Raw genomic sequence first — 26,581 nt, 5'->3', positions numbered from 1 at the left:
ACACCACACACTACGGTCACTGATGGGTGCAGGGCGCTGGGGGGGGGCGCGCCCTGAGCAGCAATACTAACACCTTGGCTGGCAAACTGGCACCATATATAGCCCCAGGGGCTATATAGGTGCTTTTTAACCCCTGCCAGAACTTTTACAATAGCGGGAGAAAGCCCACCGAAAAAGGGGCGGGGCCATCTCCCTCAGCACACTGGCGCCATTTTTCCCTCACAGCTCCGCTGGAAGGAAGCTCCCTGGCTCTCCCCTGCAGTCCTGCACTACAGAAAAGGGTAAAAAAGAGAGGGGGGGCACAAATTAGGCGCAGTATAACTATTTTATGCAGCTATAAAGGGAAAACACGTTTCTATAGGTGATATCCCTGTGATATATAGCGCTCTGGTGTGTGCTGGCATACTCTCCCTCTGTCTCCCCAAAGGGCTTTGTGGGGTCCTGTCCTCTGTAAGAGCATTCCCTGTGTGTCTGCTGGGTGTCGGTACTGCTGTGTCGACATGTATGAGGAGGAAAATGATGTGGAGGCGGAGCAAATGCCTGTGAATGTGATGTCACCCCCTGCGGGGTCGACACCTGTGTGGTTGGACTTATGGAAGGAATTGCGTGAAAGTGTCAACTCCTTACACAAAAGGTTTGACGACATAGGACAGCCGGCTACACAGCTTGTGCCTGTTCCAGCGTCTCAAATGTCATCAGGGGCTTTAAAACGCCCGCTACCTCAGGTGACAGATACAGACGTCGACACGGATACCGACTCCAGTGTCGACGATGATGAGACTAGTGTACCCTCCAATAGGTCCACCCGTTACATGATTGAGGCAATGAAAAATGTTTTACACATTTCTGATAATACCCCAGGTACCACAAAAAAGGGTATTATGTTTGGTGAGAAAAAACTACCTGTAGTTTCTCTAACGTCCTAAGTGGATGCTGGGGACTCCGTCAGGACCATGGGGAATAGCGGCTCCGCAGGAGACAGGGCACAAAAATAAAGCTTTAGGATTAGGTGGTGTGTACTGGCTCCTCCCCCTATGACCCTCCTCCAAGCCTCAGTTAGGTTTTTGTACCCGTCCGAGCAGGGTGCAATCTAGGTGGCTCTCCTAAAGAGCTGCTTAGAAAAAGTTTTTAGGTTTTTTATTTTCAGTGAGTCCTGCTGGCAACAGGCTCACTGCATCGAGGGACTTAGGGGAGAGAATTTCAACTCACTTGCGTGCAGGATGGATTGGATTCTTAGGCTACTGGACACCATTAGCTCCAGACGGAGTCGGAACACAGGTCTCACCCTGGGGTTCGTCCCGGAGCCGCGCTGCCGACCCCCCTTACAGATGCTGAAGATTGAAGGTCCGGAAACAGGTGGCAGAAGGCTCTTCAGTCTTCATGAAGGTAGCGCACAGCACTGCAGCTGTGCGCCATTGTTGTCACACACTTCACACCAAGCGGTCACGGAGGGTGCAGGGCGCTGCTGGGGGCGCCCTGGGCAGCAATATTTAATACCTTTATGGCAAAAGAATACATCACATATAGCCATTGAGGCTATATGTATGTATTTAACCCATGCCAGATATCTAAAACTCCGGGAGAAAAGCCCGCCGAAATAGGGGGCGGGGCTTATTCTCCTCAGCACACAGCGCCATTTTCCTGCTCAGCTCCGCTGTGAGGAAGGCTCCCAGGACTCTCCCCTGCACTGCACTACAGAAACAGGGTAAAACAGAGAGGGGGGGCATTTTTTGGCGATATTTTGATATATTTAAGCTGCTATAAGGAACAACACTTATATAAGGTTGTTCCCATATATATTATGGCGCTTGGGTGTGTGCTGGCAAACTCTCCCTCTGTCTCCCCAAAGGGCTAGTGGGGTCCTGTCTTCGATAAGAGCATTCCCTGTGTGTCTGCTGTGTGTCGGTACGTGTGTGTCGACATGTATGAGGACGATGTTGGTGTGGAGGCAGAGCAAATTGCCGATAATGGTGATGTCACCCCCCAGGGAGTCGACACCGGAATGGATGGCTTTGTTTATGGAATTACGTGATAATGTCAGCACATTACAAAAATCAGTTGACGACATGAGACGGCCGGCAAACCAGTTAGTACCTGCCCAGGCGTCTCAGACACCGTCAGGGGCTGTAAAGCGCCCTTTACCTCAGTCGGTCGACACAGACCCAGACACAGAATCTAGTGTCGACGGTGATGAAACAAACGTATTTTCAAGTAGGGCCACACGTTATATGATCACGGCAATGAAGGAGGCTTTGCATATCTCTGATACTGCAAGTACCACAAAAAGGGGTATTATGTGGGGGGTGAAAAAACTACCTGTAGTTTTTCCTGAATCAGAGGAATTAAATGATGTATGTGATGAAGCGTGGGTTAACCCAGATAGAAAAGTGCTAATTTCAAAAAAAAGTTATTAGCATTATACCCTTTCCCGCCAGAGGTTAGGGCGCGCTGGGAAACACCCCCTAGGGTGGATAAGGCGCTCACACGCTTATCAAAACAAGTGGCGTTACCGTCTCCTGATATGGCCGCCCTCAGGGATCCAGCTGATAGGAGACTGGAAACTACCCTAAAAAGTATATACACACATACTGGTGTTATACTGCGACCAGCCATCGCCTCAGCCTGGATGTGCAGTGCTGGGGTCGTCTGGTTGGATTCCCTGACTGAAAATATTGATACCCTGGATAGGGACAGTATTTTATTGACTATAGAGCAATTAAAGGATGCTTTCCTTTATATGCGAGATGCTCAGAGAGATATTTGCACTCTGGCATCGAGAGTAAATGCGATGTCCATATCTGCCAGAAGGAGTTTATGGACGCGACAGTGGTCAGGTGATGCGGATTCCAAACGACATATGGAAGTATTGCCGTATAAAGGGGAGGAATTATTTGGCGTCGGTCTATCGGATCTGGTGGCCACGGCAACTGCCGGAAAATCCACCTTTTTACCTCAGACCCCCTCCCAACAGAAAAAGACACCGTCTTTTCAGCCGCAGTCCTTTCGGTCCTATAAGAACAAGCGGACAAAAGGACAGTCATATCTGCCTCGGGGCAGAGGAAGGGGTAAGAGAGGGCAGCAAGCAGCCCCTGCCCAGGAACAGAAGCCCTCTCAGGGTTCTGCAAAGCCCTCAGCATGACGCTGGGGCCTTACAAGCGGACTCAGGAGCGGTGGGGGGTCGACTCAAGAATTTCAGCGCACAGTGGGCTTGCTCACAGGTGGACCCCTGGATCCTGCAGGTAGTATCTCAGGGTTACAGGTTGGAATTCGAGAAGTCTCCCCCTCGCAGGTTCCTAAAGTCTGCTTTGCCAACGTCTCCCTCAGACAGGGCGACGGTATTGGAAGCCATTCACAAGCTGTTTTCTCAGCAGGTGATAGTCAAGGTACCCCTCCTACAACAGGGAAAGGGGTATTACTCCACGCTATTTGTGGTACCGAAGCCGGACGACTCGGTAAGACCTATTCTAAATCTGAAATCTTTGAACCTGTACATACAAAAATTCAAGTTCAAGATGGAGTCACTCAGAGCAGTGATAGCGAATCTGGAAGAAGGGGACTTTATGGTGTCCCTGGACATAAAGGATGCTTACCTGCATGTCCCAATTTGCCCTTCACATCAAGGGTACCTCAGGTTCGTGGTGCAAAACTGTCATTATCAGTTTCAGACGCTGCCGTTTGGATTGTCCACGGCACCTCGGGTCTTTACCAAGGTAATGGCCGAAATGATGATTCTTCTGCGAAGAAGAGGCGTATTAATTATCCCTTACTTGGACGATCTCCTGATAAGGGCAAGGTCCAGAGAACAGCTGGAGGACGGAGTAGCACTAACCCGACTAGTGCTGCAACAACACGGGTGGATTCTGAATTTTCCAAAATCTCAGTTGACCCCGACGACACGTCTGCTGTTCCTGGGAATGATTCTGGACACGGTTCAGAAAAAGGTGTTTCTTCCGGAGGAGAAAGCCAGGGAGTTATCCGAACTTGTCAGGAACCTCCTAAAACCAGGGAAAGTGTCTGTGCATCAATGCACAAGAGTCCTGGGAAAGATGGTGGCTTCTTACGAAGCGATTCCATTCGGCAGATTCCACGCACGGATAACCTTATCGCCACGGACAAGGGTGTCTCTTCTGTGGTGGTTGCAGAGTGCTCATCTGTTAGAGGGCCGCAGATTCAGCATACAGGACTGGGTCCTGGTGACCACGGATGCCAGTCTGAGAGGCTGGGGAGCGGTCACACAGGGAAGAAACTTCCAGGGAGTATGGTCAAGCCTGGAGATGTCTCTTCACATAAATATACTGGAGCTAAGAGCGATTTACAATGCTCTAAGTCTGGCAAAACCCCTGCTTCAGGGTCAGCCGGTGTTGATCCAGTCGGACAACATCACGGCAGTCGCCCACGTAAACAGACAGGGCGGCACAAGAAGCAGGACAGCAATGGCAGAAGCTGCAAGGATTCTTCGCTGGGCGGAAGATCATGTGATAGCACTGTCAGCAGTATTCATTCCGGGAGTGGACAACTGGGAAGCAGACTTCCTCAGCAGACACGATCTACACCCGGGAGAGTGGGGACTTCATCCAGAAGTCTTCCACATGATTGTGAACCGTTGGGAAAAACCAATGGTGGATATGATGGCGTCCCGCCTCAACAAAAAACTGGACAGGTATTGCGCCAGGTCAAGAGACCCTCAGGCAATAGCTGTGGACGCTCTGGTAACACCGTGGGTGTTCCAGTCAGTGTATGTGTTCCCTCCTCTGCCTCTCATACCAAAAGTACTGAGAATTATACGGCAAAAGGGAGTAAGAACGATACTAGTGGCTCCGGATTGGCCAAGAAGAACTTGGTACCCGGAACTTCAAGAGATGCTCACGGAGGATCCGTGGCCTCTACCTCTAAGACGGGACCTGCTTCAGCAGGGACCGTGTCTATTCCAAGACTTACCGCGGCTGCGTTTGACGGCATGGCGGTTGAACGCCGAATTCTAAGGGAAAAAGGCATTCCGGAATATGTTGCGTGGTGTGAGGCCAGGAAGGCCCCCACGGAGGAATTTCAACTGGGTCGATTCCTACATTTCCTGCAAACAGGATTGTCTATGGGCCTCAAATTGGGGTCCATTAAGGTTCAAATTTCGGCCCTGTCGATTTTCTTCCAGAAAGAATTGGCTTCAGTTCCTGAAGTCCAGACTTTTGTAAAAGGAGTACTACATATACAGCCCCCGGTTGTGCCCCCAGTGGCACCGTGGGATCTTAATGTAGTCTTGGATTTTCTCAAATCCCATTGGTTTGAGCCGCTCAAATCGGTGGAGTTGAAGTATCTTACATGGAAAGTAACCATGCTACTGGCCCTGGCTTCAGCCAGGAGAGTATCAGAATTGGCGGCTTTATCATATAAGAGCCCATATCTGATTTTCCATACGGACAGGGCAGAACTGCGGACGCGTCCTCATTTTCTGCCTAAGGTGGTGTCAGCGTTTCACCTGAACCAGCCTATTGTGGTGCCTGCGGCTACTAACGATTTGGAGGATTCCAAGTTGTTGGACGTGGTCCGGGCATTGAAAATATATATTTCAAGAACGGCGGGAGTCAGAAAGTCTGACTCACTGTTTATATTGTATGCACCCAACAAGATGGGTGCTCCTGCTTCTAAGCAGACGATTGCTCGTTGGATTTGTAGCACAATTCAACTTGCACATTCTGTGGCAGGCTTGCCACAACCTAAATCTGTCAAGGCCCATTCCACAAGGAAAGTGGGCTCATCCTGGGCGGCTGCCCGGGGGGTCTCGGCATTACAACTCTGCCGAGCTGCTACTTGGTCAGGGGCAAACACGTTTGCAAAATTCTACAAATTTGATACCCTGGCTGAGGAGGACCTTGAGTTCTCTCATTCGGTGCTGCAGAGTCATCCGCACTCTCCCGCCCGTTTGGGAGCTTTGGTATAATCCCCATGGTCCTGACGGAGTCCCCAGCATCCACTTAGGACGTTAGAGAAAATAAGAATTTACTTACCGATAATTCTATTTCTCGTAGTCCGTAGTGGATGCTGGGCGCCCATCCCAAGTGCGGATTGTCTGCAATACTTGTACATAGTTATTGTTACAAACAAATTCGGGTTGTTATTGTTGTGAGCCGTCTGTTCAGAGGCTCCTACGTTTGTCATACTGTTAACTGGGTTCAGATCACAAGTTATACGGTGTGATTGGTGTGGCTGGTATGAGTCTTACCCGGGATTCAATATCCTTCCTTATTGTGTACGCTCGTCTGGGCACAGTATCCTAACTGAGGCTTGGAGGAGGGTCATAGGGGGAGGAGCCAGTACACACCACCTAATCCTAAAGCTTTATTTTTGTGCCCTGTCTCCTGCGGAGCCGCTATTCCCCATGGTCCTGACGGAGTCCCCAGCATCCACTACGGACTACGAGAAATAGAATTATCGGTAAGTAAATTCTTATTTTTTCCTGCATCTGAGGAATTAAATGAGGTATGTGAGGAAGCGTGGACTTCCCCCGTTAAGAAATTAATAATTTCAAAACGGTTATTGGCAGCGTACCCTTTCCCGCCAGAGGATAGGTCACGTTGGGAAACACCCCCTAGGGTAGATAAGGCGCTGACACGCTTATCAAAGAAGGTGGCACTACCGTCTCCGGATACGGCCACCCTGAAGGAACCTGCTGATAGAAAGCAGGAAGCTACCCTAAAAGCTATTTACACACACACGGGCATTATATTGCGACCAGCGATTGCATCAGCTTGGATGTGCAGTGCTGCTGCTGCGTGGTCAGATTCCCTGTCGGATAATATTGATACTATGGATAGAGACAATATTTTGCTGACGATTGAGCACATAAAAGATGCAGTCTTATACATGCGTGATGCACAGAGGGATATTTGCCGGCTGGCATCAAGAATAAGCGCTATGTCCATTGCCGCCAGAAGGGGGTTATGGACTCGGCAATGGTCTGGCGATGCCGACTCAAAGCGGCACATGGAGGTTTTGCCCTATAAGGGGGTGGAACTGTTTTGGGATGGTCTTTCGGACCTCGTGTCCACAGCTACTGCTGGGAAATCGACCTTTTTGCCACAGGCTGCCCCACAGCAAAAGAAAGCACCGTATTATCAGGTACAGTCCTTTCGGCCCCAGAAAAGCAAGAGGGCTAGAGGTTCATCCTTTCTGCCGAGAGGCAAAGGTAGAGGAAAAAAGCTGCAACACACAGCTAGTTCCCAAGAGCAGAAGTCCTCCCCTGCGTCCGGTAAGTCCACAGCATGACGCTGGGGCTGCTCAGGCGGACCCGGGTACGGTGGGGGCCCGTCTCAGAAATTTCAGCGCACAGTGGGCTCTCTCACAGGTGGATCCCTGGGTCCTTCAAGTAGTACTTCAGGGGTACAGGCTGGAATTCGAGACGTCTCCCCCCCGCCGTTTCCTAAAATCTGCCTTACCGGCAACTCCCTCTGCCAGGGAGGCAGTGTTGGTGGCTATTCAAAAACTGTATTCACAGCAAGTGATTGTCAAGGTACCCCTCCTTCAGCAAGGAAAGGGTTACTATTCCACAATGTTTGTGGTACCGAAACCGGACGGTTCGGTGAGACCCATCTTAAATTTAAAATCCTTGAACACTTATATCAAAAGGTTCAAGTTCAAGATGGAATCGCTCAGGGCGGTTATTGCGAGCCTGGACGAGGGGGATTACATGGTCTCCCTGGACATCAAGGATGCGTACCTACATGTCCCCATTTACCCTCCTCACCAGGAGTACCTCAGATTTGTGGTACAGGACTGTCACTATCAGTTCCAGACACTGCCGTTTGGCTTGTCCACGGCACCGAGGGTCTTTACCAAGGTAATGGCCGAAATGATGATACTCCTTCGCAAGAAAGGAGTTTCAATTATCCCGTACTTGGACGATCTCCTGATAAAGGCGAGGTCCAAGGAACAGTTGGTAGTGGGGGTAGCACTTTCTCGGGAAGTGCTACAACAGCACGGCTGGATTCTCAATATTCCAAAGTCACAGCTGGTCCCGACGACACGTCTTCTGTTCCTGGGAATGATTCTGGACACAGACCAGAAAAGAGTGTTTCTTCCAGTGGAAAAAGCCGAGGAGTTGTCATCTCTAGTCAGAGACATCCTAAAACCGGGACAGGTGTCGGTACATCAATGCACACGAGTCCTGGAAAAAATGGTAGCTTCGTTCGAGGCAATTCCATTCGGAAGATTCCACGCAAGGACTTTCCAGTGGGACCTGTTGGACAAATGGTCCGGGTCCCATCTCCAGATGCAACAGCGGATAACCCTGTCGGCAAGAACCAGGGTGTCGCTGCTGTGGTGGCTGCAGAGGGCTCATCTACTAGAAGGCCGCAGATTCGGAATACAGGACTGGGTCCTGGTGACCACGGATGCCAGCCTTCGGGGCTGGGGGGCAGTCACACAGGGAAGAAATTTCCAAGGACTGTGGTCAAATCAGGAGATTTCGCTTCACATAAATATTCTGGAGCTAAGGGCCATTTACAATGCCCTAAGTCAAGCAAGACCCCTGCTTCAGAACCGGCCGGTGCTGATCCAGTCAGACAACATCACGGCGGTCGCCCATGTAAACAGACAGGGCGGCACAAGAAGCAGGAGGGCAATGGCAGAAGCCACAAGGATTCTCCGATGGGCAGAAAATCATGTGTTAGCACTGACAGCAGTATTCATTCCGGGAGTGGACAACTGGGAAGCAGACTTCCTCAGCAGGCACGACCTCCACCCGGGAGAATGGGGACTTCATCCAGAAGTTTTCCAAATGCTGGTCAACCGTTGGGAAAAACCACAGGTGGACATGATGGCGTCCCGCCTCAACAAAAAGCTAAAAAGGTATTGCGCCAGGTCAAGGGACCCTCAGGCGATCGCTGTGGACGCTCTAGTGACACCGTGGGTGTACCAGTCGGTTTATGTGTTTCCTCCTCTGCCTCTCATACCCAAGGTACTGAGAATAATAAGAAGGCGAGGAGTGAGAACTATTCTCGTGGCTCCGGATTGGCCAAGAAGAACTTGGTACCCGGAACTTCAAGAGATGCTTGCAGAGGACCCTTGGCCTCTGCCGCTCAGACAAGACCTGCTGCAGCAGGGACCCTGTCTGTTCCAAGACTTACCGCGGCTGCGTTTGACGGCATGGCGGTTGAACGCCGGATCCTAAAGGAAAAAGGTATTCCGGAGGAAGTCATCCCTACCCTGATCAAAGCCAGGAAGGATGTCACCGCAAAACATTATCACCGCATTTGGCGAAAATATGTTGCGTGGTGTGAGGCCAAGAAGGCCCCAACGGAGGAATTTCAACTGGGTCGATTCCTACATTTCCTGCAAGCAGGTGTGACTTTGGGCCTCAAATTGGGGTCCATTAAAGTCCAGATCTCGGCCCTGTCGATTTTCTTCCAAAAAGAACTGGCTTCACTGCCTGAAGTTCAGACTTTTGTCAATGGAGTTCTGCATATTCAGCCTCCTTTTGTGCCCCCAGTGGCACCTTGGGATCTCAATGTGGTTTTGGAGTTCCTGAAATCACATTGGTTTGAGCCACTTAAGACTGTGGATTTAAAATATCTCACGTGGAAAGTGGTTATGTTGTTGGCTCTGGCTTGGGCCAGACGTGTGTCAGAATTGGCGGCTTTGTCCTGTAAAAGCCCCTATCTGATTTTCCATATGGATAGGGCAGAGTTGAGGACTCGTCCTCAGTTTCTACCGAAGGTGGTATCAGCTCTTCACTTGAACCAACCTATTGTGGTGCCTGCGGCTACTAGGGACTTGGAGGATTCCAAGTTTCTGGACGTAGTCAGGGCCCTGAAAATGTATGTTTCCAGGACGGCTGGAGTCAGGAAAACTGACTCGCTGTTTATTTTATATGCATCCAACAAGCTGGGTGCACCTGCTTCTAAGCAGACTATCGCGCGCTGGATTTGTAGCACTATTCAGCTGGCGCATTCTGCGGTGGGACTACCGCAGCCTAAATCTGTAAAAGCCCATTCCACAAGGAAGGTGGGCTCATCTTGGGCGGCTGCCCGAGGGGTCTCGGCTTTACAACTTTGCCGAGCTGCTACTTGGTCAGGGGCAAACACGTTTGCAAGATTTTATAAATGTGATACCCTGGCTGAGGAGGACCTGGAGTTCTCTCATTCGGTGCTGCAGAGTCATCCGCACTCTCCCGCCCGTTTGGGAGCTTTGGTATAATCCCCATGGTCCTTACGGAGTACCCAGCATCCACTAGGACGTCAGAGAAAATAAGATTTTACTCACCGGTAAATCTATTTCTCGTAGTCCGTAGTGGATGCTGGGCGCCCATCCCAAGTGCCGATTGTCTGCAATACTTGTAAATAGTTATTGTTACAAAAATCGGGTTGTTATTGCGAGCCATCTGTTCAGAGGCTCCATTGTTATCATACTGTTAACCGGGGTTCCTATCACGAGTTATATGGTGTGGCTGGTATGAGTCTTACCCGGGATTCAAAATCCTTCCTTATTGTGTCAGCTCTTCCGGGCACAGTGTCCTAACTGAGGCTTGGAGGAGGGTCATAGGGGGAGGAGCCAGTGCACACCAGGTAGTCCTAAATCTTTCTCTAGAGTGCCCAGTTTCCTGCGGAGCCCGTCTATTCCCCATGGTCCTTACGGAGTACCCAGCATCCACTACGGATTACGAGAAATAGATTTACCGGTGAGTAAAATCTTATTATAAGCTAGTCCAGTGCAGTGTTATTGTTAGTCACAGTTGTACAATGCAGAGTTTATTACTATCTGTGTGTGCATTAGCTAGCTGAGTGGTGTCCATTTTGTGTCTTTCACTCAACTTGCTATCCCTATATTCTATAACCTGAGGGGGCTTGGTGAACCAGGTTTTATATTGATATAGGATTTTCACAAAGATATACTTTAATACGTATTTTTCTCTGTGATTTAGTCACCATATCTCTCCTTTATCTCTGCTAGTTCTGACTACACTGCGCAGGGGTTTGGGTAAGAGGTATTGTGCTGTGTTACCTGATACTGCAAGTTATATCATGTCTGCTTCTGACGGTAACGGTTCTGGGGCTGAACATACTGCAGGTGTTACTGAAGCCACAGACCCCTATAAGGAAAATATAGCAGCTGTGGGCTCTGTTTCTGGGGATCCTTACCCCCCAGTGGGACTGTGGCAACGGAGGTACATAATGACCCACCGTGGGCCGCTTTTTCCACGCTTCTACATACGCTTGTTAATAAACTTAACACCCCCTATGGGACCCCCTATGCCGGTGCAGCCGTATGTGGTCCCTGCAGCTAACCCGCCATGGGCGGACGATTTATCTGCTCAATTGAGGAAGTTGAACCAGTCCCTGACTACTAAGAAGTCTGACCATCGCTCGCCTAAACCCAAAGGGTCCTCTAAGCGAGCTCTTGTCTCCTCACAATCCACTGCTGTCACTGACACCTTGTCTGATGAAGCCGGCACTTACACTGATCCCACAGGTTCTGACTCAGATACTGCTGATGGGGAGGGTAGTTCACATGTGGATGTTCCTGATCTTTTGGAGGCTATTAAGTTAATTCTACAGATTACGGATGATCCCGAGCCATCCGTCCCTCCTAAGAAACCAGATAGGTTCAAGCGTCAGAAGGTGGTTAAAGAAGTTTTACCTCACTCTGACCACCTAGTGGATATACGTCAGGAACCCTGGGAAAACCCGGGTACGAAGTTTGTGCCTCACAAGAAGATGCTGGCTCGCTATCCCCTCGCACCAGACCTGTCTAAGAATTGGGAAACGCCTCCTCCAGTTGACTCACATGTGGCTAGGATGGTGGTTTCCTCAGCTCTACCTGTCACTACCGTCACGTCTCTAAAAGAGACTACGGATAAACGTGTGGAGGGTTGTCTGAAAGGGATTTACACCCTCACGGGTGCTGTACAAGGGCCCACTATTGCAGCAACATGGGCTGCAGAGGCTATTGAAGCATGGGCCTTGGAGTTAGAAGCTGAAATCTCCTCTGTCATGCTAGACAATGCTTGTCATATATTGTCACAGCTTCTCGCTATATTAAAGAGGCGGCTTCTGATGCCGGTATTTTAGCAGCCAAGGCCTCTACTACGTCATTCCTGGCTCGCCGGATAGTGTGGCTGAGATCCTGGTCTGTGGATCTGGACTCTAGAAAAACCCTGGAGGTACTCCCTTTTAAGGGAAATATTCTGTTTGGGGAGGACTTAAATAAGATAGTGGCTGACTTGGCTACTGCCAAAACTGCCTGTCTACCAAGTAACGCTCCTTCTGTGTCGAAGGCTAAAGGTACTTCCTTTCGCCCGTTTCATCCTTCAGATAAAGCAAAAGGTCAGGCGTACAACAAGCAGGCCCATACTTCCAAACCTGGTAAGCCAAAGCCCAACAGAGCTTGGGCGGCCGTCAGCCAGCTTCCAAGGCCGATAAGCCTGCCGCATGACGAGGCGGGCCTCCCTCTGGGGAATCCCAGGGTGGGGGGCCGGCTTCTAAGGTATACCCAGCAATGGTTGAAAACCACTTCAGATGCCTGGGTACAGGAAGTCGTCACTCGAGGTTACGCCATAGCCTTCAAAAACTGACACCCCTCCCCCCCTTCATTGATTTTGAGGGGCCGGGGGTACTATTCTCCGCTGTTTCTAGTCCCGAAACCGAATGGGTCCTCCAGGCCCATTCTCAACCTCAAGGCATTGAACAGGTTTGTGAAGGTTTCCAAGTTCCGTATGGAAACCCTTCGCTCTATAGTTCTGGCCTTGGAACCTGGGAACTACATGGTCTCCCTAGATATACATGATGCTTACCTGCATATTCCTATAGCAGCGTCACATCAGCAATACCTGAGGTTTGCGATTGGCAACCTCCATTACCAGTTTCGGGCATTACCTTTTTGGTTTAACAACTGCTCCGCGAGTCTTCACCAAACTCATGGCGGTGATGATGGTGCTACTCCGCCGTCAAGGGGTCAGGATACTGCCGTATCTGGACGACTTGTTAATCCTGGCAAATTCCCCAGAACTTCTCCTACGTCATCTAGATATGACGGTCCGGTTTCTACAAGCCCACGGGTGGCTCATCAACTGGAAGAAATCCACCCTGGTCCCTGCTCAGAGCATGGTGCATCTGGGAGCGCTATTGGGCACTCACAACCAGAGGTTGTTCTTGTCAGAAGAAAGTCCTGAAGCTTCAGGACAGGATTCGTTGCTTCCTTTCTCGTCTGCAAGTGTCGATACATTCGGCGATGCATGTGCTTGGCCTCATGGTATCCGCATTCGACATGGTGGAGTATGCTCAATTCTATTCTCGCCCCCTCCAGAGGCTGATTCTAGCCAAGTGGGACAGCCTGCCTCACCTGATCAGGTCTCAAATTATCTCATTGACTCCGGAGGTCCGTCTGTCGCTGCTTTGGTGGCTCCAGGACCAACAATTGTGCAGTGGCCGTCCCTTCTGGATATCCAACTGGGTCCTGTTGACGACAGATGCCAGTCTAAGAGGTTGAGGCACAGTGCTGGTGCAACACTCCCTTCATGGTCGGTGGACCAAGGAGGAGTCCCTCCTCTCGATCAACATTCTGGAATTTCGGGCGGACTTCAATGCATTGAACCTAGCCCAGCATTTAATTCAGAACCGTCCTGTCCTGTTCAAGTGCAGTCGGACAACGCCACCACAGTGGCTTACATAAATCATCCAGGTGGCACTCGAAGCCATCTGGCAATGAAGGAAGTCTCACGGATTCTACATTGGGCGGATCGCCATCTACCGGCCATATCGGCAATCTTCATTCCGGGAGTCCTGAATTGGGAAGCGGACTTTCTCAGTTGTCAGGACGTACATGCCGGCGAGTGGGGCCTCCATCCAGAAGTGTTTCAACTCCTAGTGGAAATGTGGGGCCTACCAGACGTAGATCTGATGGCGTCTCGACACAGTCACAAGGTTCCAGTCTTCGGAGCAAGGACAAAGGATCCTCAAGCAGCATTCGTGGATGCGCTAGCGGTGCCGTGGAGGTTTCGGCTTCCGTACGTGTTCCCTCCAGTGTCACTCTTGCCCAGGGTAATTCGGAAGCTCAAGCAAGAAAGAGGGATTCTGCTTCTCATAGCTCCGGCGTGGCCCAGACGGCACTGGTTCTCAGAACTGCAGGGTCTATCGTCAGAGCGTCCAATTCTACTTCCTCAACGCCCAGACCTTCTCGTTCAGGTCCACTGTGTCTACCAGGACCTAGCCCGGCTGTCTTTGATGGCGTGGCTCTTGAAGCTTCCGTCTTGAGGGCGAAAGGGTTTTCTGAGGCGGTCATTCAAACTATGTTGCGGGCCCGGAAACAGGCTTCTCCTCGGATTTACTATAGGGTCTGGCATTCTTACTTTGTTTGGTGCGCATCTAACAATTATGATGCTTCCAAGTTTAGTACGGCCAAGTTGTTGACTTTTCTTCAGCAGGGCCTGGACTTAGGCCTGTGTCTGGTCTCCCTCAAGGTTCATATTTCTGCCTTGTCGGTGTGGTTTCAGAGAAAAATTGCGACCTTATCTGATGTGCGTGCCTTTACTCAGGGTGTGTTGCGTATCCAACCTCCCTATGTCCCGTCTGTGGCTCCTTGGGACTTGTCGGTGGTTTTGGAGGTGTTACAAGAGTCTCCGTTTGAACCTCTTGGTTCAGCTGATCTTAAGTGGCTTTCCCTTAAGGTGGTGTTTCTGCTGGCTATTGCTTCAGCTATAAGAGTGTCGGATTTGGGTGCCTTGTCCTGTAGTTCCCCATATCTGATATTTTACCGTGACCGGGCGGTTCTTAAGACTCGTCCCAGATATTTACCTAAGGTGATTTCCTCGTTCCACCTTAACCAGGAGATTGTGGTTCCGGCACTTGTTTCTCCTGATCTGTCTCCCAAAGAGAGGTCTTTGGATGTGGCACGGGCTCTCCGTATCTATGTGAAGAGAACTGCTTCTATTAAGAAATCTGATTCTCTCTTTGTACTGTTTGGATTTTACAAACGGGGCTGGCCTGCTCACAAGCAAACTTTGGCCAGATGGATTAGAATGGTGATTGCACATGCTTATGTGAGGGCTGGTCTGTCGGTTCCTGCTCACATTACAGCCCATTCTACTCGGTCTGTTGGACCTTCTTGGGCGGCCCGCCGTGGTGCGACCCTTCAAACAATTGTGCAAGGCGGCTACGTGGTCCTCAGTGAACACGTTTGTAAGGTTTTATGCCTCTGATACTGCCGCTTCCCAGGATGCTTCCTTTGGACGCCGGGTTCTTGTGCCTGCTACAGTGCGTCCCCTCCCATAAGGAACTGCTTTAGGACATCCCCAATGTCTATCCTTGTTGAGCCCAGTGTACCCCGCAGCAGAAAACAAGATTTATGGTAAGAACTTACCTTTGTTAAATCTCTTTCTGCGAGGTACACTGGGCTCCACAAGGCGCCCACCCTGACGCACTTCGCTTCTTTGGGTTGGTATGGCATTAGCCGCTGACACTTCTCTTGTCGTGAGAGTGTGGTGTAAGTGGCTACTAACCATTGTCGTCTCTTTTCCTGCTACTGCATTGGGCTGGTTAACTAAAAACTGAGCTCCTGTGCAGGGAGGCGGGGTTATAGAGGAGGCGGTGCTGTGCATTCTGGGAACAGTCAAAGCTTTGAGCCTGTTGGTGCCTCGGATCAAGATCCTACTCTACACCCCAATGTCTATCCTTGTGGAGCCCAGTGTACCTCGCAGAAAGAGATTTAACAAAGGTAAGTTCTTACCATAAATCTCGTTTTTTAGTTAAGTCATTCAGATTGTGGTTCTATCTTGAAAGCATACAAAGACTCGGATCTACCACTCTGTATGGAAGCCCTACATAATCAGGTGTGAACACAGGGGGCTCTGAACCCCATATCCGTGTACTGCACCTCCAAGTTATGTAAATGTTGGCTTGGATGAGGAGCTTTGACTGTCTATTGAAAATTATCAATCCACATCCCTTTTTGTCCTCTTTCAACGGAAACTGGCCTTCATTTTGGACTTTCAGTCCTTTACCCAGGTCTTTGAGACTACAGATGATTTGTGTCTGCATTCCATTTAAATCAGGAAGTTATCCTGCCAGTATTTCAGCAGTATATTCATCTCTTCTTGCATGTGGCTCGAGCCTTACTGATATACATTGATCAGACTGCATCCATTCATAAAATGGATTTTCTCTGTGTTCTGTATGATGCTTATAAATGTGGTTGGCCAGCATCCAAATGGTAGTAAGATGGCTTACCACTACTAATCAGTGGTCATATGTTTCTGCATAGAATCCTGTGCCAGAGAACATTCGGTCTTATTCTACTCATGTTATTGAGGGCTGGTGGCCTCAGCTGAACAGCTATGCAAGGCAGCGATCTAGTCCTCTCTGCACAAATGTACAAAATTTTACCGGTTAAATAAATTTTGAAGCTGATTTAATTGTTTTTTTCTCTTACGTTCTAGAGGATACTGGGGTCCATTTAGTACCATGGGGGTATAGACTGGTCCACTAGAAACCTTGGGCACTTTTAAGAAATAAACAGTGTGTGCTGGCTCCTCCCTCTATGCCACTCCTACCAGACTCCGTTTAGAAAAGGAGCCGGTCATGCTTAGGGAAGCTCCTGAAGAGTTTTCTGCATTTATTTTCTGTTTGTTATTTTCAGACAGGGCTGGTTGGCAGCAGCCTGTCTGCTTCGTGGGACTTAGGGGGTGAATGGCACAACCTCCTATAGGGATAATGGTTCCGTTCCCTGCTGACAGGACACTGAGCTCCTGAGGGAACCATTCGCAAGCCCCACCACGGCGAGCATACATTCCCGCAGCACGCCGCCACCCCTAACAGCCAGAAGTAAGAAGAGAGGTGAGTAGGTGGCAGGCGTCCAAGTTAGCAGGTCACAGGCTGTAATGGCGGCATCAGGATATGGAGTGCAGCGGTGGAATGCAGGCTGCGTCTCCAGGCTCAGGGCAACATGCTGTGTGTGTGTTCCGCTGTGAGGGGCGAGCTGAGCCACTAATAATAGCCACACTTGGCAGTACAGCTTACAGGGGTTCTAACTCGCTGTTAAGCATCACAAACACCTCAGCCAGTATAAAAAACCGGGAAGACCACGCGCCATTCAGCGGGAGGGGCTTCACTATGAGCGGATCCAGCAGCTCCCCAGCACCATTTTCCCTCTGCAGCTCACACTAATAAGACTGACAGGGAAGCACAGCTCCTCCACAAGGACTCCACATTTCTTCAGCGGTACCAGGGGGTCATAGTGAGGGGCGGGAGTGGTGTTAGAATACTAAGCCCCTATTAAGGGTGCTTAGTCTGCGACCCAGCTAAGCTTGGCATTAGCAAGAAGGGTGCTGTGTGGCTGGCTCCATCATACTCTGTGTTTCGCTAGAAGGGCTCTGTGTGGGTTACTTTTGCTTAATCTTTTCCTGCATGTGTGGGTGTGATTTTACATGAAAGATGTCAAAGGAGTGTGTTTCATGCACAGCGGAGTGTTTTTCTTCCCCAGGGGATCACTACAGTGTACTCAGGATAGTACACTTTCTCCGGCTAGTTGGTCCGAACCAGCATGGTTGGATTCACTTAAAGGGATGATCTTGAATATGTCTAATTATCCCAGAATGAGAGAGAGAGACGCAATACTTAAGACAGTTTGTGATTGACCTGATGAATAGAGATTCAGGCACACACCAGCACCTCAGACCCCTACCATTTGTTCACAAAAGCATACACTGGCCCAAATCCTGCAGGCTGACACTGATGACGACGTGTCAGACGCAGAGGAGGTTGAGATGGACCCAATGGGGGGGATGCAGCTCTATCACAAGAGGTACAGGCTCTTATAGAAGCTATTCGAGATGTCCTGCAAATTCCTGATAAGGTGACAGAGGAGTATGAGGAGTCTTACTTTAATGTAAAAAAGAAATCCTCTGCTACTTTTCCTGCATTAAGAGTTGAACTCTCTGAAGAAACTTGGGGTTAATCCTGATAAGAAGTATCAGATCCCTAAGAGATTACTCATATCCTTCCCTTTTCCTCAGGATAGGAAAAAATGGGATAACCCACCGATTGTTGACGCATCGGTATCTAGGTTGTCACGTAAGATAGTCTTACCTGTCCCTGGGGCAGCCTCCTTAAAGGACACAGCTGACAGCAAGATTGAGCACACTCTCAAATCCCTGTACACAGCTGCTGGGGTGGCCCAGAGACCCACTATTGCTTCTGCATGGATCACTAGGGCCATTGCTAAATGGTCATGTAATCTAATTGATGGGTTAGATTCCTTATCCAGGGAGGAGATTGTTTTTCTCCTACAGCATATACAGGTGAGGCCCTATTTGGAGATGAACTGGATAGGTGGATATCCAAGTCTACGGCGGTAAGTCTACATACCTTCCTTCTGCAGCCCCCCAGCTAGGAAGACCTACTCTGCTCCATCTCTGCAGTCCTTTCGGATAGCAAAATTTAAAAATAAAACCAAAGGTTCTTCTACAGTCTTCAAAGGCAATAGAGGTAAACCCAGAAAACAAGCAGCTGCAGGTTCTCAGGAACAGAACTCTGGTTCTGCTTCCTCAAAACCTTCAGAATGACGGCGGACCGCACTGCCTGGAAGACAGGCAGGTGGGAGCCCGATTACGAGATTTCAGTCACATATGGGCATCATCATGCCAGGATCCCTGGGTCAAAGAGCTTATCGCCCAGGGTTACAGACTGGAGTTTCAGGAACTCCCACCTCACAGATTCTTCAAATCAGGCTTACCAGCTTCTCAGTAGGCAAATATAATTTTACAGGATGCAATTCAAAAACTGGTACAGATTCAGGTCATTGTTCCAGTTCCACCTCAGCTACAAAACAAAGGTTATTATTCCAACCTGTTTGTGGTACCGAAACAGTACGGTTCGGTAAGACCCGTTTTAAACCTCAAGTCACTGAACCCGTATTTAAGGGTGTTCAGATTTTCAAGATGGAGTCTCTGAGAGCGGTGATCTCGGGTCTGGAGGAAGGGTAATTCTTGGTGTCTCGGGATATATCAAGGATTCATACCTTCATATCCCAATCTGGCCGCCTCATCAGGCTTATCTAAGGTTTGCATTACAGGACTGTCTCTACCAGTTCCAGGCCCTACCATTTGGCCTCTCCACGGCACCGAGGGTGTTCAAGGTAATGGCAGAGATGTTTCTCCTCTGCAAACGGGGAGTGAACATAATTCCGTACCTGGACGATCTGCTGATAAAAGCACCATCCAGGGAGCGGTTGTTAGACAACATTGCCCTTTCAACTACTCCGGGATCACGGGTGGATTCTGAACCTACCAAAATCTCACCTGGAACCAACACGGAGGCTTCCGTTCCTGGGGATGATACTGGATACGGAGGCACAGAGGGTATTCCTTCCATTGGAAAAGGCATTGGTAATCCAGTCGATGGTGCAGGTTGTTCTAAAACAAACCCGGATATCGGTGCATCTATGCATTCGCCTTCTGGGAAAGACGGTAGCCGCTTACGAGGCGCTGCAGTGTGGAAGGTTTCACGCAAGACCCTTCCAGCTAGATCTGTTCGACAAATGGTCCGGATTGCATCTCCACATGCACCAGAGGATACGTCTGTCGCCAAGAGCCAATATTTCTCTTCTGTGGTAGCTTCAGACTTCTGACTGAGGGCCGAAGGTTTGGGATTCAAAATTGGATTCTGCTAACCCCAGATACAAGCCTCAGAGGTTGGGGAGCAGTCACCCAGGGGAAACAGTTCCAAGGAAAATGGTCAGGTCAGGAAACCATTCTTCCAATCAACATTCTGCAACTAAGGGCCATATATAATGCCCTTTTACAGGCATCACATCTTCAAGATCAGGCCATCCAGGTTCAGTCGGACAATGAGACGGTGGTAATGTACATAAACTGACATGGCGGAACGAAGAGCAGCAATGTCAGCGGTAACAAGGATTCTCCTCTGGGCAGAAAGACACGCGGTGGCGTTGTCCGCAATCTTCATTCCCGGAGTAGACAAATGGGAAGCAGACTTCCTCAGCAGACATGACCTCCACCCAGGAGAGTGCGGAGGTGTTCGGGTGCTTGACCCGTCGGTGAGGAATTCCACAGATCGACATGATTGCCTCTCGTCTCAACAAGAAGCTCAGTCAGTATTGTTCCAGGTTGAGAGACCCACAGGCACTGGCGGTGGACGCTCTGGTAACTCCATCAGATTGTGTATGTGTTTCCACCACTTCCATTGATCCCAAGAATTCTCAAAAGAATAAAAAGCAGCGGATACATTTGACGGCATGGAGGTTGAGTGTCAAATTCTAGCCCGAAAAGGAATTCCGGACAGGGTAATTCCTACCTATCTAAGCCAGAAAAGGGGTAACGTAAAAACATTACCACCGTATTTGGAGAAAATACGTGTCTTGGTGTGAAAACAGGAAATTTCCTGCGGTGGAATTTCAACTGGGTTGTTTTATGCTTTTTCTGCAGTCAGGTGTGGATGTATGCCTACACCTGGGCTCCATAAAAGTCCAGATTTCGGCCTTACCCATTTTCTTCCAGAAACAGTTAGCTTCCCTCCCTGAGGTTCAGACATTCTTGAAGGGTGTTCTGCACATCCAACCACCCTTTGTGCCTCCCACGGCACCTTGGGATCTCAACGTGGTGTTGCAGTCTCTACAATCTGAATGGTTTGAGCCTTTACAGGAGGTTGACGTAAAGTTTCTTATGTGTCAGACCGTCACACTGTTGGCCTCGGCTTCTGCAAGACGTGTGTCGGAATTGGGGCGTTGCCCCACAAGAGCCCTTATTTGATTTTTCATGAAGATAGAGCTGAACTCAGAACTTGTCAGCAATTTCTTCCAAAGGTGATGTCTGCGTTTCATATCAACCAACCTATTGTGGTTTCGGTGGTTACCAACACCTCTACTACTTCAAAGTCCCTGGATGTTGTGAGAACTTTGAAGATCTATGTGAAGCGGACAGCTCGTCACAGAAAATCGGACTTGCTGTTTGTGCTCTATGATCCCAATAAAATTGGGTGTTCTGCTTCAAAGCAGTCTATTGCTAGCTGGATCAGGCTTACTCTCCAGCAGGCTTACTCTATGGCAGGTTTGCTGGTTCCTAGATCTATACAGGCCCACTCTACTAGGTCGGTGGGTTCTTCCTGGGCAGCTGCCCGAGGTGTCTCGGCTTTACAGCTTTGCTGAGCAGCTACTTGGTCGGATTCAAACACGTTTGCTAAGTTCTACAAGTTCGATACTTTGGCCTCTGAGGACCTTCAGTTTGGTAAATCCGTTCTGCAGGAACCTAGGCACTCTCCCACCCAGTTTGGGCGCTTTGGTAAATCCCCATGGTACTAAATGGACCCCTGTATCCTCTAGGACGAAACAGAAAATAGGATTTTAATTACCTACCGGTAAATCCTTTTTCTCGTAGTTCATAGTTGATACTGGGTGGCCGCCTGGTGTTTCGTGTTTTCCTACACTGTTACTTGGTTAAGTATTGTTGTTAGTTCAGCTGTTTCTGTTCAAGTTGGGTTAGCATGGCTTTCCTATTGTTTTGTATGTGCTGGTTCGGATCTCACCACTGTCCTTTTAAATCCATCTTTCAAAGTATGTCCGTCTCCTCGGGCACAGTGTCTAGACTGAGTCTGGTAGGAGGGGCATAGAGGGAGGAGCCAGCGCACACTGTTGATTTCTTAAAGTAAGGCTCCTAGTGGACCCGTCTGTTCCCCATGGTACTAAATGCACCCCAGTATCCTATATGGACTACGAGAAAAGGTTTTACCGGTAGGTAATTAAAATCCTATTTTTTGGACACCCAAAGTAATGGGCAATTAAGTTGCTGCTCCAATCAGGCGCTCATTTAGTGTTCACGCTAGGCTGTTTTAGCAGGGCGCCATGCCCTGCCCGATTTTATTAAGGCAAAATCCGCCCTGCCCTTTCTGCGGTGCCCTGCTAAACAGCCTGCCCGCTTACTGCTCTCCCACCGTGTATAGATGCCATGCGCATGCGCACAGCATCCATTCACGCTACGAGAGAGTGCTTGGAAGAAGCCCAGCATCTCCGTAGGTGCTAGGCACGCCCCCTTTAATGACGCCGCCGGCCGCCCACACCCCCTTTAGTGACGCCACCAGCCGCCCACGCCCCCTTTAGTGATGCCGCCCGCCCACGGCCCCTTAAGTGACGCTGTCGCCCACAATTTGCATAGTCACGCCCCGTTTTCAGACGCGTGCACAAGTGCCCCCACAGACCAGCGTCCTGCCCTCAAAAATTCCTAGGGGAAACACTACTCATTAATGTTAACACAGCCAAAAGCACCAGGTTTAGCTATGTTAGCAGCTAAACCTGGCTATGTCCTTGCAGGGCTACAAAAAAACGCCATTTGGGCACCCAAACGGGACTTTTTTTGCACATTTCTGCTCACCAGGCTTAAATGTTGGCACTGGCAACATGCGCGCCCATACGGCAGAACTATGAACTGATGCCAGCATGCACTCTGTAGTGGTGGGATGGCCAAACAATAATTGAGTGGTTGTTTCTAATTCTGGCACATTTCCTCCATTCTTAGGCTTGTCTGTGGAGATCCCAGTGTACGCATTTGCACCATTGATTGAATGTAGGATAAATAAGTGTTATTACATACTGACTTATAATTTTTCTCATGGTCCTTCTGGGGAAACTGCTATTCCTCCCTTATATAATGATATATTGTCTTCCATTTGTTCCTGTTCTCTTCTTCAGTATGCATGTGGTGTTGTCACTCTTAGAGCTTTTCTAGTGAAAAAATTGGTGTTCTACTTGAAGTAGGTGGGGTGTATAGGACAGGGAGGATAAATTAATGAAATGCCTTCTACAAGTGCTCAGCCTCTATGCGCAGTGTAAGCAGCATCCCCCGGTTGGATATTGAGAAACGGGTTTTATGATAAGTACATTAAAAAATTCAGATTTTGTTGATATTCCCTAATCATAAACACCAAATCTACCTGTGTCTATAACTTCAAAATCTCCTATCTGCTCTTAAATAAACTGGTTTCCTCCACACACCTTTTACTGATCAGAATGATTGTAGAGTTTAATATTATCCCCATTTTCATTATGTGGACAGCAAATGCTGGTAATATGGTGCATCAGACGATAACAGATTTGACTAGATTGGTAGCATGTATTATCATCTATGGTTCTATATGAAACTTTAGTAGACTGTCTGTGTACTAGTTGCAATGCCTGGTGTTGCCTTGTCTATATATATATATATATATATATATATATATATATATATATATAGCAATAGAGGCGGCACTCTCTGGACTTTTGTAACCACAAAAAGACACTGTACCATCACGTACAGTACTAACGTTTCGGATAATTTAATCCTTCATCCTCAGGTTACAAGTCCAGAGAGTGCCGCCTCTATTGCTATTTATATCAATACCTAACGAGGAGGGCACCGTGGCTATTGCTGTTGGTTTGAGTGTCTGGAACTGCTACTTTATATATATATATATATATATATATATCTGTCTCCACCATCCCCCTTTTTCTTTTTATCTTTATCCCTCTCAGACTTTTTTATCTTTCTCCCACCACCCCAAAACTTCTTTCCACCCCCTACCACCAATGCCTGTCACTGCCCCGTCACTCTTGTGCATCTCTAACACAGTTGTGGGGCTCAGAGTTCAAGCCAACTGCGGTTACGTTCCAGTGTGATGTCTTCATTTTTCTCAGTTGTCGATTGTACTGTATAGAGGAGGGGTGAGGAACTTCTGGCCCGCGGGCCGTATAAGGCCCGCAAAGCCACTTGATCTTGCCCTCCCATGCTCACCTAACCAAGGGAGATGCCGGGCGCCCGCTGAGATTTTGTCACTAGCGGGTGCCCGGATTTTTCCCCTCAGCAGCAGCCAGAGGTAGGAGCTCACTCCTGAGCTCTGGCAGTGTGCGTGAGTGCCTGTGCAGTGCTATGGGAGAGATGTCATGACGTCTCTCCCATAGTTCTGAGGAGCGCGCAGCCAGGCAGAGGGCAAGGGTCCGGAAGCAGGAGCGGAGCTGGTAAGTATTGTGTTTTTTCTTTCTTTTTATTTGTGTGTGTGTAAGCGGCGTTACTAGGGGTCATATCTACTGGGGGCAGGGTAATTTTTAAGTTGATCATTTTTGTTTGGCCCCCAAAGGATTTTATAAATATACAAATGGCCCTTGGTAGAAAAAAGGTTCCCCACCCCTGGTATAGAGAGAGTATCTGTTGCAGGAGGATGGAGTACATTATACTGGAAGTGGGATCCCAACAATTTAGACACATCTAAAAACAATGCACAGTTAATGTGTCATCTTTGCTATGGTGTATAAATATATATGATGTTCCTTATACAATATAACATTTCTAACAAAAAAATAGTAATCCTCAAGCTTTTAAACGTTAACATACTTTTTTTTTTTTTTTTTGCAGGTGAATTGTGAAAGGGATATTATTTTCTGATCAAGCGACCTAAAGACATCATTTCTTAAGGCTCTGAAAGGTGTACAAAAACTGTTGTCATTTGGAGCATAGGAGAAACCTATTATAACTAAGTTGATACTCATTGAAGAAATGAAGAACAAAAGAGAGAAAACACTTCAGTGCTCAGAGTGTGACTTACGCTTTGCAGCTAAAACACATCTTCTCATACATCAGAGGATTCACACAGGAGAGAAACCATATCTGTGCTCTGAGTGTGACAAAACCTTCACACGTAAATCACAGCTTGACATACATCAGATGAGTCATACAGGAGAGCACCCATTTAAATGTTCTGAGTGTAGCAAGTGTTTTTCCCGGAAGTTCAGTCTTGTTACTCATCAGATGGTTCACACAGGAGAGAAACCATTTAAATGCTCTGAGTGTAGCAAGTGTTTTTCTAGAAAAAAAACACTCATTACGCATCAGATGATTCACACAGGAGAGAAACCATTTAAATGCTCTGACTGCAGCAAGAGTTACACCAAAAAGCGACATCTTGTTACACATCAGTGGAGTCACACAGGACAGAAACCATTTACATGTTCTGAATGTAGCAAGTGTTTTTCTCAGAAGCCACATCTTGTTAGTCATCAAAGAAGTCACACAGGGGAGAAACCATTTGCATGCTCTGAATGTAGCAAATGTTTTGCCGAGAAGCAACAACTTGTTGTACATCAGAGGACTCACACAGGAGAGAAATCATTTATATGCTCTGAATGCAGCAAGTGTTTTATTGAGAAGTCGCATCTTGTTAGACATCAGATGATTCACACAGGCGAGAAACCATTTAAATGCTCTGAATGCAGCAAGTGTTTTATCCGTAAGCAACAACTTATTAGTCATCGGAGAAGTCACACAAGAGAGAAACCATTTACGTGCTCTGAATGTGGGAAGTGTTTTTCGGAGAAGTCAAATCTTGTTAGACATCAGAGGAGTCACACAGGAGAGAAGCCATTTAAATGTTCGGAGTGCAACAAGTGTTATACCCTTAAAGAGAATCTAGTTAGACATCAGAAGAGTCACACAGGAGAGAAATAATTAACATGTTCTGAATGCAGCAAGTGTTTTACCAAGAAGAAAGCACTTATTACTCACATGAGGAGTCACTGTAATGCTTAGAATGTGGCACGTGTTTCATAAGTTAAATTGTATAATGACAATTGACATAATTCTGCGATGGAAGCACAGCATGAGAAAGCCGGTCACTTTGCACCAGGACAAACCATGTTGCTTTTCAACGGGTGCAAATACATTTGTTATTTTTGCCAAGGTATAAATAACTGTTTTGGGTTTTTTTGCTGTACTTTATGCTCTGAATTCTCCCCAATATGCCTTGAAGAAAGGCAATTTTTATTTTCTTACAGTAACAGTAGTAGAGGAAAGCTTTCTGTTCAGTAGAGTGTTCCAGCAGCTCCTCTAAGTACTGGGATTCTCTCTGACTGGCAGAGCTATGATTACTGGAAATTTCTATAGGAACTCTGTATGCTTCTCTGTTTCACCCTATGGGTTATATTTACTAAACAGTTATTCAAAGCTGCCAATTCTTAGTGCCTAATCCCTGCTGGATATTAAAGACCAGTAGTAATATACACAAAATCAGACTTGTTTTGCTTGTATTTCTATTGCTTTTTTAGAATTGGTGGCTTTGAAAAAAGAATATTTAGTAAATATACCTTACAAGTCTCTTATTTATTCTCTCTTATACCGCCTTCTTTCCTGAATACCTTTATATTCTAGTATGAGTACTATGTACCTTTTAGTAAAATGATGTGGGTAAAATCTTCTTTGTATCCTTTAGCTACCAATCAAATAACATTTGTTAGTTTGCTGGCAGTATACAGTAAATAGCTGATATCAGGTTACTATTGGTTACAGTACATTGTTGATTTTAACTTCATGTTATTAAATAAGGCCCACGGAGGGCACATTGTTTGGTAAGCCTACTACTAAAGTCTCTTCATAATTATTATTTTATTTACTAGCACAGTAAAAGTGTTCATGTCTTGTACATTTCTCTAACGTCCTAAGTGGATGCTGGGGACTCCGTAAGGACCATGGGGAATAGCGGCTCCGCAGGAGACTGGGCACATCTAAAGAAAGCTTTAGGACTATCTGGTGTGCACTGGCTCCTCCCCCTATGACCCTCCTCCA

General features: G+C 48.1%; 1 protein-coding gene across 5 annotated transcripts in view; it reads left to right on the top strand.

Moving 5' to 3' along the window:
- The window catches only part of LOC134936159 (gastrula zinc finger protein XlCGF17.1-like), a 40,405-nt gene extending 14,032 nt beyond the window's left edge, over positions 1 to 26,373 (top strand). For all 5 annotated transcript variants that reach the window (XM_063931083.1, XM_063931082.1, XM_063931084.1 and 2 more), the window contains exon 2: positions 24,380 to 26,373. In XM_063931083.1, coding sequence (XP_063787153.1) covers positions 24,521 to 25,468 — 948 coding nt within the window. In that variant the 5' untranslated portion in view covers positions 24,380 to 24,520 and the 3' untranslated portion in view covers positions 25,469 to 26,373. The remainder of the gene's footprint in view (positions 1 to 24,379) is intronic.
- Positions 26,374 to 26,581: the final 208 nt, after the last annotated feature.

Source organism: Pseudophryne corroboree, chromosome 6, assembly GCF_028390025.1.
Source record: "Pseudophryne corroboree isolate aPseCor3 chromosome 6, aPseCor3.hap2, whole genome shotgun sequence".
NCBI classification, from domain to species: Eukaryota; Metazoa; Chordata; class Amphibia; order Anura; family Myobatrachidae; genus Pseudophryne; species Pseudophryne corroboree.
This window is presented reverse-complemented; position numbering and strand designations above follow the sequence as displayed.